This window comes from Ornithorhynchus anatinus, chromosome X5 (assembly GCF_004115215.2).
Source record: "Ornithorhynchus anatinus isolate Pmale09 chromosome X5, mOrnAna1.pri.v4, whole genome shotgun sequence".
Taxonomy (NCBI): Eukaryota; Metazoa; Chordata; class Mammalia; order Monotremata; family Ornithorhynchidae; genus Ornithorhynchus; species Ornithorhynchus anatinus.
The window spans coordinates 4,884,795-4,900,440 of record NC_041753.1 but is presented as its reverse complement, the minus strand read 5'-3'; the positions used below and the strand labels follow the sequence as shown (position 1 = coordinate 4,900,440).

General features: G+C 62.9%; 2 protein-coding genes across 3 annotated transcripts; both read right to left on the bottom strand.

Annotated features, from left to right (window-relative positions):
- Positions 1-904: 904 nt before the first annotated feature.
- PEX11B (peroxisomal biogenesis factor 11 beta) lies at positions 905-9,692 on the bottom strand. Of its 2 annotated transcripts, none has more exons than XM_029056337.2 (4): positions 9,502-9,692; positions 4,829-4,944; positions 3,485-3,686; positions 905-1,794 (listed from the first exon to the last, which is right to left on the bottom strand). In XM_029056337.2, the coding sequence occupies exons 1-4, from the start codon at positions 9,555-9,557 to the stop codon at positions 1,449-1,451; spliced, it is 720 nt and encodes a 239-aa protein (XP_028912170.1). In that variant the 5' UTR covers positions 9,558-9,692; the 3' UTR covers positions 905-1,448. The 2 variants fall into 2 exon arrangements, with proteins under 2 accessions (XP_028912170.1, XP_028912168.2); XM_029056335.2 differs by lacking the exon at positions 9,502-9,692 and adding an exon at positions 6,628-6,866.
- Positions 9,693-12,549: 2,857 nt separating this feature from the next.
- Positions 12,550-15,487, bottom strand: RBM8A (RNA binding motif protein 8A). The gene is made up of 6 exons (XM_029055618.2): positions 15,351-15,487; positions 15,202-15,261; positions 13,288-13,365; positions 12,986-13,122; positions 12,767-12,903; positions 12,550-12,657 (listed from the first exon to the last, which is right to left on the bottom strand). The coding sequence occupies exons 1-6, from the start codon at positions 15,415-15,417 to the stop codon at positions 12,612-12,614; spliced, it is 525 nt and encodes a 174-aa protein (XP_028911451.1). The 5' UTR covers positions 15,418-15,487; the 3' UTR covers positions 12,550-12,611.
- Between the last annotated feature and the right edge of the window lie 159 nt (positions 15,488-15,646).

Below are 15,646 nucleotides of genomic sequence, written 5' to 3'. Positions count from 1 at the left end.
GGTCCGCCACAAGGGAGTCTCCCCATCCCGCCGCGCAGCCCCCTCCCGACCTGAGGGTCTGGGGGGGACGACGGTGGCGGGAAACCCCCAGACTCAGGAGATCCGGTGCTGCCAACCCATTATCATTTCTCCATCAGAGGTATTTATTGAGCGCTATGTGCAGCAGCACTGTACTAAGCCCTTGGAAGAACAATGATAATTCTGGCATTTAACAATGATAACGGTGGTATTTGTTAAGCGCTTATTAGGTGCCAAGCACCGTTCTAAGCGCTGGGGGAGATACGAGGTGAAGGGGTTGTCCCCCGTGGGGCTCCCGGTCTTCACCCCCATTTGACAGACGAAGGAACTGAGGCACAGAGAAGCGAAGCGCCTTGCCCCAGGTCACACTGCCGACAACAATAATAATAATGTTGGTCTCTGTTAAGCGCTTACTATGTGCAGAGCACCGTTCTAAGCGCTGGGGGAGATCCAGGGTGGTCAGGTTGTCCCACGTGAGGCTCACAGCCTTCATCCCCATTTTCCAGATGAGGTCCCTGAGGCCCAGAGTGGTGAAGTGACTTGCCCACAGTCACCCAGCTGACAAGTGGCAGAGGCGGAATTAGAACCCACGCCCTCTGACTCCCAAGCCCGGGCTCTCGCCACTGGCTGCTGCTTCTCGAGGCTGAGAGCCCCACGTGGGACAGGGCCTGGGTCCAACCCGGCTATCCTGTAACCGTCCCGGCGCTCAGAACAGTGCCTGGCACGTGGTAAGCGCTTAACAAATACCCTAAATATTATTATAAGTTAAAAAAACTACTTTTCACGGCCCCCAACTTAGACTTCGAGGCAGGACGGGCCTGCGTCTAACCTGACCACCGGATCTGCGGCGGTCGGCCCGGAGGAAGGGCACGGCGGACACCCACAATTATTATTACTGTTATTAATAGTGACAGAGATGAACTGGACGGGGAGCGTGTGGGAGGGGATGAGGACCAGACCGGGCTCTTCAGAGAGCTCTGACCGCCGGGCACGGGTATTTACAAGGTTTAATCGTACAGTATTTACACGGGGGAAGGTCCTGGACGAAAACCAAAGGAGGGAAGTTTCGGGGAAGAGCCGGGGGGGAGAGAAGGGAAGAGAGACCCTCTCCCGCCCTGCTCTTCTCCCAGGAGGAATCTTACACGTTGAATCTTGGCTTTCTTCCTTTTTTTAGAGAAGAAGGAACCAGGTCCGACTTTGTCCTCTTAGGGGAGAAGATGGGGGGGGGGGGGGGGACGACGTCGAGAGACTTCGGGTCCCCCCCGCCGGCCTCACCCGGGGCGAATCAAGCGCACTTCCCGAGGGACGGGCCGGAGGCCCGGCGAGACGGACGGAGACGTGGGGAGAGGGCGGGGAAGCGAGAGACGGATCGGGAGCCGGGCCGGGGGGGAGGGACGTCCGTCCGTCCTCCCCCCCGGCCGGGGGCCGGCTCAGGGCTTGAGCTTGAGCCAGGGGTGCAGCAGGGCGAGGATGGAGAGGACGGAGGAGAGGAGGCCGCAGCAGCCCACGACCCCGGGCCCGGAGCGCAGGAGGCCGAGTCGGTCCAGCGGGATGGCCAGGTCGCAGCCGTTGCGGACCAGGTCCAGGAGCAGGGGCGGGTGGGCGCGCAGGACCCGGCCGGCCAAGCGCAGCTGGAGCCCCAGGGCGGCCAGGGGACCCCGGCCCGCCCCGCCCTCGCCCCCCTTGGCCCGTCGCCCCGAGGCCTCCTGCTCCATCAGCAGCCGGATCTCGTAGGCGTCGCGACTCAGACTCATGATCAGCGCGAAGAGGTAGTACCTGCGGGGCGGGGGGGGGGGGCGTCTCAGAGGGGGGACCCCGCACCCCGTCCACGCCTCCCCTCCTGCCGGCGGACGGCGGGCCGGGCCGGGGGGCTTCGGGGGTCGTCGGTGGGAGCCGGAGTACGGCCGACGGACGGGAAGGAGCGGCGGGACCTAGCGGCTACGGCCCGGGAGTCGGAGGGAGGTCGGGGTTCTGATCCCGCCTCCGTGTGACCTCGGGATGTCGCTTGGCATCTCTGGGCCTCAGTTCCCTCATCTGGGTAAAGGGGATTGAGACCGTCGGCCCCACAGTGGGGCAGGGACCGTGTCCAACCCGATTTGGTTGTAGCCACCCCGGCGCTCGGTACAGTGCCCGGCACACAGTAAGCGCTTAACAGATTCCATCATCATCATCATCGGGGGCGGGGGGGGGGGGGGGGTCGGAAGGGTCCAAGCTGCTTAGAGAAGCAGCTTGCTTGGCTCAGTGGAAAGAGCATGGGCTTTGGAGTCAGAGGTCATGAGTTCGAATCCCAGGTCTGCCACTTGTCAGCTGTGTGACTGTGGGCAAGTCACTTCACTTCTCTGGGCCTCAGTTACCTCATCTGTAAAATGGGGATGAAGACCGTGAGCCCCACGTGGGACAACCTGATTCCCCTGTGTCTACCCTAGCGCTTAGAACAGTGCTTGGCACATAGTAAGCGCTTAACAAATACCAACATTATTATTATTATTGTCCAAGGAGTCGGTGGGGGCGAGGGTGCAACGCGGGATCGAGGAGGGGGAGTCGGGTGGGATCCGTGGAGTTCCTGGAGGGCGCGGGGAGTGATATGCTCCCAACGCCCAGAGAAGCAGCGTGGCCTAGTGGCGAGAGCCCGGGCTCGGGAATCAGAGGACCCGAGTTCGAATCGCAGCTCCGCCACTTGTCCTAGGGCGAGTGACTCTGGGCAAGCCACTTCACTTCTCTGGGCCTCGGCGCCCTCATCTGGAAAATGGGGATGAAGACCGTGAGCCCCACGGGGGGCCACCTGACGACCCTGTATCTACCCCAGCGCTTAGAACAGTGCTCGGCACCTACTGAGCGCTTAACAAGTACCGCTATTATCAATGTTATGCGCGGAGGGGTGGGCGGGGCGGGGGGGGAGGGGGGGCGTCCACCGAGCTGGGGAGGGGGGTCGGGATGGTTCCACAGCGACGTGGAGCCGGAAGGGCTCCCAGAAACGTCCAGGGAAAATCGCGCAGGTCGTTGGATAATCCCGGCTCCGCCGACTGTCTGCCGAGTGACCTCGGGCAAGCTCCTTCACCTCCCCGTGCCTCGGTGTCCTCCCCGGTAAAATGGGAATTCGATCCCTGTCCTCAGGCAGAGTGGGGCAGGGACCGTGCCCGACCTGCTGACCTTGACTCTCCCTATGGTACGCGTTAAGCACTTACTATGTGCCAAGCACTGGGCTAGATGCGGGGTCGTCGGATGGTCCCACGTGGAGCTCACACAGTCTTCACCCCCATTTTACAGGCGAGGGAACTGAGGCCCAGAGAAGCTGAGCGCCTTGCCCAAGGTCACACAGCAGACAAGTGGCGGAGGCGGAAGTGGAACCCACGTCCTCCGACTCCCAAGCCCGGGCTCTCCCCGCCGGAGCGGGGCTGCTTCTCATCACCACGAGCGTTGGGGGCGGCCGGGGGGGGGGGGGGGGGGGGGGCCGGGGGGGCCGGACCGGAAGGAGCGCCGGGTCCACTTGTCGTGGTCGAGACGCGGGGCCAGCCCGGCCCGGCCGGCCCACAGCACGTTGTCGCAGGCGAAGTACATGGCGCGGTTGAGGTGGCCGACGGTGATGAGGAAGCGGAGGACCACGTCCGACAGGTGGACGGCACGCTTGGCCGACTCCAGGGCGTCCACCGAGTTGCCCAGGCGGAGCACTGTGGGCCGAGATGGAGACGCCCACGGAGGGACAGAGACCACCGGAGAGAAAATGAGAACGACGGCCATTTAACCGCGTTCCCCCCCCCCCCCCGACTTCTGACTCTCCCCCATCTTCGTGTCTCCATCTCTCCTGACACCCCCCCCCCCCCCGTCTCTGCGTCTCCACATCTTGACACCCCCCCGTCTCTGCGCCTTCATCTCTTCTACCATCCTCGTCTCCATATCTTGACCCCCACCTGTCCCTGCGTCTCCACGTCTTCCGACACCCCTCGTCTCCGCGTCTCCATATCTCGACTCCACCTGTCTCTGTGTCTCCCGACGCCGCCGTCTCTACGTCTCCGTGTCTTCCGCCACCCCCCGTCTCTGCGTCTCCATATCTCGACACCGCCCGGCTCCGTGTTTTCTGACACCCCCACCCCCGTCTCTCCATCTCCATGTCTTCTCCCATCTTCCGTCTCTGCGTCTATCTTGATACCGCCCCCCGCCGTCTCTGCATCTCCTCGTCCGACATCTTCCGTCTCTGCGTCTCCATCTCTTGTGACGCCCTCGTCTCTGCGTGTCCCCGACGCCGCCCGTCTCTGCGTCTCCACGTCTCCCGACACCCCGTCTCTGCGTCTCGTCTCTCGCTACCCCCCCGTCTCTGCGTGTCCACGTCGTCCGACATCTTCCGTCTCCGTGTCTTCTGACACCCCCTCCGTCTCTTGCGTCTCCGGATCTTCGGACGCCCCCGCTTCCCTCCTTTGTCTCCGTCTCTCCAAATCTTCCGCTACCGCCCCCGGCTCTGCGTCTCCGCCTCTTCCGACTACCCCCTCTTCCCTCCTCTGTCTCCGTGTCTGGTGTTTCCTCTTCTCCCGCTCCCTTCCGCGTCCCCCTTGCGCTTGAATTTGCTCCCTCTAGTCCCCTCTCCCCCATTATGTCCACCTCCGTCGTTTATTTATTTCTATCCGTGCCCGTCTCCCCCTCTAGACCGTCAGGGCGTCGTGGGCAGGGAACGCGCGTCTCTGTCGTACCGTCCCCTCCCAGGTGCGTAACGCGGTGCTCCGCACACAGTCGGCGCTCGACCGATCGACCGATGGATGACCCGAACCCCCGGCAAGGGGCCCGAAGGGCGGCGGTCGGACGGAGGCCGGGAACTTACGCTTGCGGACGACCCCGAAGTGGCCCTCCAGCTGCTTGATCTGGTCGAGCGCGGCCTCGCTGGCCCCGTGTTTCCGCAGGGAGTAGCCCAGGAGGACGCAGGCGTACTGGGCCGCCCTGAGGAGACCGAGGGGTGGGAGGTCGGTATTTGTTAAGCGCTCACTATGTGCCGAGCACCGTTCTAAGCGCCGGGGCAGACACAGGGGAATCAGGTCGTCCCACGTGGGGCTCCCAGTCTTCATCCCCATTTTACAGATGAGGGAACTGAGGCACAGAGAAGGGAAGGGACTCGCCCACAGTCACACAGCCGACAAGTGGCAGGGAGGTGAGGTCAGGGGGCGAGGGGCCGGGGGTGGGGTGGGGGACGTGCTGAGCTCTGAGGACGTGAGGGGGGACCGAGGAGGCCGGGGCCACGCCGGCCCCGGGGCCGGCAGAGGGAAGGGTGGCTGAGGTTGCAGCGAGAGGGGGCAAGGATAGACCTTCAGGAAATTCTCGTTTAATAATAACAATGTCGGTATTGTTAAGCGCTTCCTACGTGCAGAGCACTGTTCTAAGCGCTGGGGTGGACACAGGGGAATCGGGTCGTCCCCCGTGGGGCTCACGGTCCTCACCCCCATTTGACGGATGAGGTCACTGAGGCCCAGAGAAGTGAAGCGACTCGCCCGCGGTCACCCAGCTGACAGGTGGCAGAGCCGGGATTCGAACTCCTGACCTCTGACTCCAATGGCCGTGCTCTTTCCACAGAGCCACGCTGCTTAGGGTGGGCGGGAGAGGTCGGAGGCCTCCTTGGGGGGGCCGCAGGAGGCGTGGAGATAAGGGAAGGGTCGGGATGACCCCCTGCAAGATGACGATGGTAGAGAAGCAGCGTGGCTCAGTGGCAAGAGCCCGGGCTTGGGGGTCGGGGGTCATGAGTTCGAATCCCGGCTCTGCCGCCTGTCGGCCGGGTGACCGTGGGCGAGTCGCTTCGCTTCTCTGGGCCTCAGTGACCTCATCTGGAAAATGGGGATTAAAACCGGGAGCCCCACGTGGGACCACCTGACCCCAGCGCTTAGAATGGTGCTCGGCACATAGCGAGCGCTTAATACCATAATTATTGTGACGGTATTTGTTAAGCGCTTACTCCACGTCGAGCACTGTTCTAAGCGCTGGGTTAGATTCAAGCTAAATCGGGTTGGACAGAGTCCCCGTCCCACGTGGGGCTCGCGGTCTTCCTCCCCATTTTCCAGATGAGGTCACCGAGGCACAGAGAAATGACCTGCTCAAGGTCACACAGCAGATAAGTGGCAGAAGCGGGATTAGAACCCAGGTCCCCCTGACTCCCGGGCCCGGGCCCAACCCACTAGGCCTCTCCGCCTTCCTGGGCCAGCAGGAGTGAGGCCGGGGGAAGGGCGGGAAACGGGGAGAGGAAACATCCCGTCTCCCCTCCCACCCCCTCCCTCTGCCCGCTCGTTTGACCTCTGACCCGCGTCATCTCCCCAACCCGGCCCCCCGAGGTCGAAGGTCACCATCCGATCGGATTTATTGAGCGCAGGGCACTGTACCAACTGTAGAAGCGGCGTGGCTCAGTGGAAAGAGCCCGGACCCCGAGGCCATGGGTTCGAATCCCGGCTCTGCCGCTTGTCAGCTGTGTGACTCTGGCCAAGTCACTTCACTGGGCCTCAGTGACCTCGCCTGGAAAATGGGGATTAAAACTGGGAGCCCCACGTGAGACAACCTGATCACCCCGTCTCCCCCCCCGCGCTGAGAACAGTGCTTTGCACATAGTAAGCGCTTGACAAACGCCATCGTCATTATTATTACCCCAAACCCGGGGGAACAGGGCGGGTAACGAATGAGTTCAGGTTCAAGGGGGTCCTACTGGGGAAGACAGGTCTACGCTGCGGCCCACGACTCGATCCAGAAGGAGCTGCGCGGTCGGTGAAAATGGGGGTCCCCTTCCCCCCCGGACCGCGGCTGGGAGGCGGGGAGTCAAGGAAAAGTTGGGAGAACGGCGACTTGCCCCCCTTCCACCTCGATTTCCCCATCTTTATTTCCCCCTTCCCTCAGCCCCCAGCACTTATGTCCATCTCTTTAACTTATCGAGAGGCAGCGTGGCCTAGCGGGTAGAGCCGGGGCGTGGGGAGGTCCCGGGTTCCGATCCCGGCTCCGCCACCGGTCTGCTGAGGGACCCTGGGCCAGTCACTTCACCTCTCGGGGCCTCAGGGACCTCGTCTGCAAAACGGGGATGAAGACCGTGAGCCCCATGTGGGACGGGGACCGGGTCCGACCTCATTCATTCATTCAATAGTATTTATTGAGCGCTTCCTAGGTGCAGAGCACTGGACTAAGCGCTTGGAATGGACAGATCGGTAACAGACAGAGACGGTCCCTGCCCTTGGACGGGCTTACGGTCTTACGGACAGACAAGAACAATAGCAAGAAATAGAATCAAGACAGCGATAGACCTCAGTGACTTGGACCAACCTGAGCGCTTAGAACAGTGCTTGGCCCGTAGTAAGCACTTAAATACCGCAGGTACCACAAGTACCATGACTCTGATTACTAATAAATAGTATTTATATTAATTTCTGCCTCCCCTGCTAAACCGTGAGCTCGCGGCGCGGCGTCTACCAACTCCGTTACGTTGTATTCTTCCAAGTACTAAATCCGGTCCTCTGCGCTCAGTGGACGTTCAATAAATACCATTAATTGACTGACCCCTTGTTCTGGCCTAGAAGTCCTTCCCCCCTTGTATGCGTTTTTATTACCCTATTCATTTTGTTAATGAGGAATCCATCCCCTCGATTCTATTTATCGTGACGGTGTTGTCTTGTTTTTGTCCGTCTCCCCCGATTAGACCGTGAGCCCGTCACTGGGCAGGGATAGTCTCTATCTGTTGCCGAATTGTCCATTCCTAGCGCTTAGTACAGTGCTCTGCGCATAGTAAGCGCTCAATAAATACTACTGAATGAATAACAGTCACGTTCCCCACCTTCACAGCCTTCTTAAAATCCCATCTCCTCAAGAGGCCATTTCGCCTACTCCCTCTCCCATTCTTTTTTTTTTTAAAAATTGCATCTGTTAAGCGCTTACTACGTGCCAGGCACTGTACTAAGCGCTGGGGTAGACGCAAGCAACGCAGCCTAGCGGAAAGAGCCCGGCCTTGGGAGTCGGAGGCCATGAGTTCAAATTCCGGCTCAGCCGCTTGTCAGCTGGGTGACTGTGGGCGAGTCACTTCACTTCTCTGGGCCTCAGTGCCCTCCTCTGGAAAATGGGGATGAAGACTGGGAGCCTCCCGTGGGACCACCTGATGACCCCGTCTCTCCCCCGGCGCTTAGAACAGTGCTCGGCACCTAGGAAGCGCTTAACAAATACCGACATTATTATCCCAGCTCTGCCGCTTGTCGGCTGTGTGACGTCGGGCAAGTCACTAGACTTCTCTGGGCCTCGGTTCCCTCCTCTGTCAAATGGGGATGGAGACTGGGAGCCTCCCGTGGGACGACCTGATGACCCTGTCTCTCCCCCAGCGCTTAGAGCAGTGCTCTGCACAGAGTAAGCGCTTAACAAAGACCAACATTATTATTATTATTATTATTATGAATTACCCCAAGTGTAGATGAATCCCCAGGCCTCTTCTGGCCGACGGGGCCTTCCCCACCCCGGTGCTGGTGGATTCTGCCAGGGTCCAGGTGAGACCCCCAGCCCCCACCTTAGGGGGGGGGGTCCTAGGATGACCCCTGACCCCCACCCGGCGACCCCCAAGGCGACCCCGACTCTCCACCTGGCAGCCCCCAAGAAGACCCCCAGGGAGACCCCACCCCCCGCCCAGAGGGCCTCGGGAATACCCCGGCCTCCAGCGCAGCATTCATTCAATCATATTTAATAATAATAATAATAATAATAAGTATTATATTATTATATCAATATTACCCCAACCTCCCACGCAGCATTCATTCAATCATATTTAATAATGATATAATTATTATAGAATTATGTAAACATCACCCCAACCTCCCGCGCAGCATTCAATCATATTTAATAATAATAATATAATTCTATTATTATATTATATCAATATCACCCCAACCTCCCGCGCAGCAATCCTATTTAATAATAACAATAATAATATAATTCTATTATTATATTATATCAATATCACCCCAACCTCCCGCGCGGCATTCATTCAATCCTATTTAATAATAATAATATAATTCTATTATTATATTATATCAATATCGCCCCAACCTCCCGCGCGGCATTCATTCAATCCTATTTAATAATACTATAATTATTACATTATCCTGTATTACCCCAACCTCCCGCGCGGCATTCATTCAACCATACTTAACAATAACAATATCATTCTTATATTATATAAGCATTACATTTACAACGATAAAATATTATCCAATTCATACTAATGGCGGTATTTTAGGCGCTTCCTAGGCGCGAAGCACCGCTCTAAGCGCCGGGGAGGGATACGAGGTCATCCCAGGTTTTAATGCCCGTTCGACAGATGAGGGTCACTGAGGCCCAGCGAAGTGCCCGGCCCACAGGGATTCGAACCCAGAGCCTCGGACTCCCCGGCCCGGGCTCTTGAAACTGAGGCTGTGTGCGGAGCGCTGTTCTAAGCGCTGGGCTCCCCTCCCTCCCTCCCTCCCTCCGTTTGCCTCCTTCCTCCCCCGCAGCGGTGACCTGCACATCCGCTCCCGGGCCTGGCTCTGGCCGCTGAAGCGGACCCAGCCGTCCATGGCGACCCAGGCCCAGGCCCAGGCCCAGGCCCGGGGACCCCGCTCCGCTCCGCCGGCGCCCCCGGCTGGCCGCGCGAGGGACACGCCCCCTCACGCGCCGGGACGCGCCCTTCCGACGCAACCACGCCGCGGACGCACAAGGCCCCGCCCCTCGACGTAGGCCGCGCCCCCAAATCCAGGCCCCGCCCTCCCGACGCTGGCCACGCCGTGACGCACAAGGCCCCGCCCCTCTACGTAGACTACTCCCCCAATCCCAGGCCCCGCCCTCCCGACGCAGACCACGCCGCTGACGCACAAGGCCCCGCCCCTCGACGTAGGCCGCGCCCCCAAATCCAGGCCCCGCCCTCCCGACGCTGGCCACGCCGTGACGCACGAGGCCCCGCCCCTCTACGTAGACTACTCCCCCAATCCCAGGCCCCGCCCTCCCGACGCAGACCACGCCGCTGACGCACAAGGCCCCGCCCCTCGACGTAGGCCGCGCCCCCAAACCCAGGCCCCGCCCCTCATACGTAGGCCACGCCCCATGTCCAGGCCCCGCCCTCCCGACGCTGGCCACGCCGTGACGCACAAGGCCCCGCCCCTCTACGTAGACTACTCCCCCAATCCCAGGCCCCGCCCTCCCGACGCAGACCACGCCGCTGACGCACAAGGCCCCGCCCCTCGACGTAGGCCGCGCCCCCAAACCTAGGCCCCGCCCTCCCGACGCAGACCACGCCCCCCATACGCACCCGCCTGCTCCCCCAAACCCGGGCCCCGCCCCTCCGATTTAGGCTGCGCCCCCAAACCCAGGCCCCGCCCTTAAGACGCAGGCCGCGCCCCTCCAATGTAGGCTGCGCCCCAAACCCAGGCCCCGCCCTCCCGACGCAGACCACGCCGCTGACGCACAAGGCCCCGCCCCCAAACCCAAGCCCCGCCCCTCCGACGTGGGCCCCGCCCCCAACTCTAGGCCCCGCCCCTCAGGCGCAGACCACGCCCCCTACGCACCCGCCTGCTCCCCCAAACCCGGACCCCGCCCCTCGCGCACCAGTCTACGCCCCCAAACCCCGGCCCCGCCCTTCGACGCAGACCACGCCGCTGACGCAACAGGCCCCGCCCTTTCGACGCAGACCCCGCCCACTCACGCCCCAGTCCACGTCCCCAAACCCAGCCCTTCGACGCAGACCACGCCCCGGGCCCCGCCCCTGACGCCGCAGACCACGCCCCCTGACACCGCAGACCACGCCCCCGCGGGCAGGGCCGGAGCGGACGGCGCCCCACAGGGGACAGAACAGGCCCGGAAGCGAAGCGGGCCGGCCTGGGCCCACCTGCGGCTGCCGCCGCGGGACGCCGACGATGGTGTTTGTCAAGCGGCGGAGCTCAGCGGAAAGAGCCCGGGCTTGGGCGGCCGAGGTCCCGAGTTCTAATCCCCACTCCACCCCTTGTCTGTTGTGTGACCCCGGGCAAGCCGCTTAGCACAGTACCAACTTCGGTCTTCGTTAAGCGCTTACTCTGTGCCGAGCACCGGTCTAAGCGCTGGGGGAGACACAGGGGAATCGGGTTGTCCCACGTGGGGCTCACCCCGTCTTCATCCCCACTGGACAGATGAGGTGGTCGAGGCACGGGGAGGTGACGCGCCCAAAGTCACCCAGCTGACGACGGGCAGGATTCGAACCCAAGACCAACTCCCAAGCCTGTGCTCTCTCCCCCGAGCCACGCTGCTTCGCCTCCCTTCTCTGTGCCCCAGGGACCTCATCTGTCCAGCGGGGATGGAGACGGCGTGAGCCCCACGTGGGGCCACCCGATGACCCCGGATCTCCCCCAGCGCTCAGAAGGGTGCTCGGCCCCTAGTAAGCGCTTAACAGATGGCATCGTTATTACTACTAAGCGCTTACTAGGGGCCGAGCACCCTTCTGAGCGCTGGGTGTGCCTGTTTAAAAGGGGGCGGGAGGAGTGCGGAGCCGCAGTGACCTCCAGGACGGCCCCACCGGACGCCCCAGGAGCGGCGCCGGGGGGAGAAGGGTGAGGGAGGGGTCGGGGGGTGAGGCAGATTCGGCCGGGGCGGGGGGGCGGGGGGGACGACGACGAGAGGTCGGCCCGCCGACGGTGCTTACTGTGGGACGGGCGCCGCGCCCGGGGTAGATCCCAGCTGAGTCACACCGCCAAATCCGGGCGCCGGACTGCACGTTCCAAGCGCTTAGTACGGTGCTCCGCACACAGTAAGGCGCTCGGTAAGTAGGACTGAACGAGTCGGACACGGTCCCCGTCCCGCGTGGGGGCCGGCGGTCCCCGTCCCTCGTTTTCCGGAGGGAGCCGAGGCCCCGGGGGGCGAAGGGGCTCTGCCCGAGGTCACCCGGCGGCCGAGCCGGGATTAGAACCCGGGCCCGGGCTCTTTCCGCTTGGCCGCGCCGCCTCCTCGCCCTGCGCGGGGAAGCTCGGGGGGGCAGGTGGGATCGCCGGCCCGATGGTCAGAGCCCGGGCTTCAGAAGGCCACGGGTCCTAATCCCCGCTCCGCCCCCGTCAGCTGCGCGACCTCGGGCCGGCCGCTTCGCTTCTCTGGGCCTCAGCTGCCTGGCCCGTAAAGTGGGGACTAAGACCGTGAGCCCTCGGTGGAACGGGGACCGCGTCCGACCCCACGTGGCTCCTATCCCCCCCGGCGCCTGGCACGGGGCCCGCCACGTAGTCGGAGCTTAACGGATAGCACAGTAATCGCCGTTACCGCCGGCCCGGAGGAGTTTAGGGTGAGGACGATCATCACGGCGTCCGTCCAACGCTCACTCCGTGCCGGGCGGGCCGCCCGGCCCCGCGCCGTTCTCCGGACAAGCGGCCGCGGGCGCGGCTCGGCTGCGTGCTGTGCCGGACGCCCCGCCGCCCGCCGGGCCCGTGGTTCCGCCCGACGCGCTGGCCCACGGCCACCTCCTCTTCCGCCCCGGCCACGGGCCGGCGACCGGCCCCGGCCCCCGTGAAGAGACGCGGGTGTTTTCCGTCGGCCCCCCTCACTCGCTGACGGCGGGGACCGGCTTAGGAAACCTGGGGGAGGGCGTTTATTGAGGGGCGGGGAGGAGGCGGGGGGGACGGTCAGCGGCGACGCCGGTCCGGACTCCTGCTGCGTCGGCGGCCGCCCCTGTCGGGGAGGAGGGGAGGAGAGGGTCAGCGCCCCGGGGTGGGGGCCGAGGTCGGGAGGCGGGGACGGGCGGACGGAGGGTGACCCGCCCCGGGCCGGCCCCGCTCACCTGCGCTTGCCCTTGGGAGGCCCCCGCACGAAGCACCAGTCGACGCTGATGGGTTGGCCCATCATGTCTTGCCCGTTGAGCCCCTCCATGGCCGCCTGGGCCTCCTTGTACGTCTCGTACTCCACCAGCGTGTAGCCCTGGGGGCGGAGGAACGGGGTCACTCCCCGGCCCGGCCCCTCCGCCCCGGTCCCCCCCCCCCGCCCCCGGGGCCCGCCGCACCTTGAGGTAGCCCGTGCGCCGGTCCAGGTTGAGGTGGATGTTCTTGATCTCCCCGTACTCGGCGAACTTGTCGTGGATGTCCTCCTCCGTGGCCTCCTCGTGGACCCCCGTCACGAACAGGATCCAGCCCTCCACCGCTGGGCCGGGAGCCGGAGGGGGTCGGGGTCGGGGGAGCGGACGGACGGCGGGGACGCGGGGCCCAACCCCGTCCCCGTCCCCGTCCCCGTCCCCCCCCCCCCGGTCCCGATCCCGGCGTTCCCGCCGTCCCACCACCCCCTCCCCGCGCAGACTCCGGTACTCACAGCGCTGGGGACCCGGTTCGTCCCCGTCCTGTTCCACGCTGTCGTAGTCTTCCCGCACTCTCGCCCGCGACCCTTCCTCTGGGAGGGGAGGGGAAGGTGAGTGGGGGACGGGGACGGGGCAGGGGAAGAGGCGGTTGCCGGGGAGAGACCCCGAATCGGCCGCTGATTTTCAGCAGGGCGCCTCAAGCGCGCGGAGCGCCGGACTAAACGCTGGGGACAGCCCACGAGACAGGATGCGATGGAACGGAACAAGGGAAAGAAATCGGCACTGCGGTAGCGTGGAAGTGGAAAAATCGCGACGGACGACCGGCTGCTGAGCTCCCGAGGGAACGGCCGGGGGGGCTGCGGGGAAGGGAAATGAATCGGGGAAAGCCTCCTGGAGGAGGCGCGCTCTCAGAAGCACTTTGGAGGAGGGTAACGGGATTATTTAAGCGCTTACTGAGCGTGTCAAGGGCACTGTACGCAGGGGGAATTAATCGTATGCATTAATAATAATAATGTTGGTGTTTGTTAAGCGCTTACTAGGTGCACAGCACTGTTCTAAGCGCTGGGGGAGAGACAGGGTCATCGGGTCGTCCCACGTGAGGCTCACGGTTAATCCCCATTTGACCGATGAGGGAACTGAGGCCCAGAGAAGAAAAGTGACTTGCCCACAGTCACACGGCTGACGAGTGGCAGAGCCGGGTTTCGAACTCATGACCTCTGACTCCCAAGCCCGGGCTCTTTCCACTGAGCCACGCCGCTTCGAGTGCACTGAGTGCTAACTGTGTGCAGAGCACTGTACCAGACGCTTGGGAGAGCGCCCTATAAACTCAATTTCTCCTGCGGTGCTCACAATCTAATTTTGACAAACAGCCTGGCCTAAGAGGCCGGGCTTGGGAGTCGGAGGACGTGGGTTCTAATCCCGCCTCCGCCACTTGTCAGCTGGGTGACTTTGGGCAAGTCCCTTCCCTGGGCCTCAGACACCTCGTCGGGCAAATGGGGACGAAGACTGGGAGCCCCTCGTGGGACCACCTCATTACCCTCTATCTCCCCCAGCGCTTAGTACAGTGCTTGGCACATAGTAAGCGCTTAACAAACACCGGCATTATTATTATAAGCGCTTAGAACAGTGCTCTGCACATCGTAAGGGCACAATAAACACCTCTGACTGATGGACGCTGCCTGTGAGCAGGGAGCGGGAGTGTTGACTGTCGTACTTTCCAAGCGCTTAGCACAGAGTAAGAGCTCAGTACGAGCGCTTCCTACAGTGCTCTGCACCCAGTAAGGGCTCAGTTAAACCACCGATTGACAGGCGGGAGCAGCGTGGCTCAGTGGCAAGAGGCCGGGCTGCGGAGTCAGGGGTCGCGGGTTCGGATCCCGGCTCCGCCGCTTGTCAGCTGGGTGACTTCGGGCAAGTCACTTTAGAGAAGCAAGCGCGGCTCAGTGGCAAGAGCCCGGGCTTTGGAGTCAGAGGTCGTGGGTTCGAATCCCGGCCCTGCCACCTGTCAGCTGGGTGACTGCGGGCGAGTCCCTTCACTTCTCTGGGCCTCAGTGACCTCACCTGTCAAATGGGGATGAAGACAGGGAGCCCCACGGGGGACCACCCGATGACCCCAGCGCTTAGCACCTAATGAGCGCTTAACAGATACCTACTTTATTATCATTACAGGATCATTATCATCATTAGGATACCTACTTTATGATCATGGAGCCCGGGGCTCCCTGATGTTGTCTTGTTTTTGTTTTGTCCTCCTGGGTTTGGACCGCGAGCCCAACTGCCGTGTTGCCCAACTGTCCACTGCAAGCGTTTAGGGCAGTGCTCTGCACCTAGTAAGCGCTCACTAACTACGATTGGGGAAATGCAATTGAATGCACGAAGGTGGGGGGGGGGGGGGGGATAGAGCGACCCTCTCCCACCTCCCTGCTACTCACCCGAGCCGAAGCCGCGACCCTTCCTCTTCTTGGCCTTCTCCTTCAGCTTGTGGATGCTCTCTGGGGGAGGGGGCAGGAAGGGGGAGGGGTCAGTGCCCGGGGAGGGGAGCAGGACCCCCAGGACGGGCCCCTAACCCCCCGCGCCTCACCGTCCCCGTCCTCGTCCATGGCGAAGTCCTCGCCGCCCGCCTCGTGGAGGTCCAAAACGTCCGCCATGATCCCGCCGCGCCGGCCGGTCCCGCTCCCTTCCCTCTCGGGTGGGCCGCTCTGCCGCGAAGGCTGCCGGGAATGAGCCAAAGCCCGGAGCCAATCGGCTTCGGCGGGGGGGGGGGGGGGGGGGGGCGGTGCGCGCGCGCCCTCGGCCGCCATGTGGGGAAGGGCGAGGGGAAGTATCGCGAGAAGGCCGCCATCTTGGTAAGGTCGAGCCCGGGTGCCGCGGCCCGCG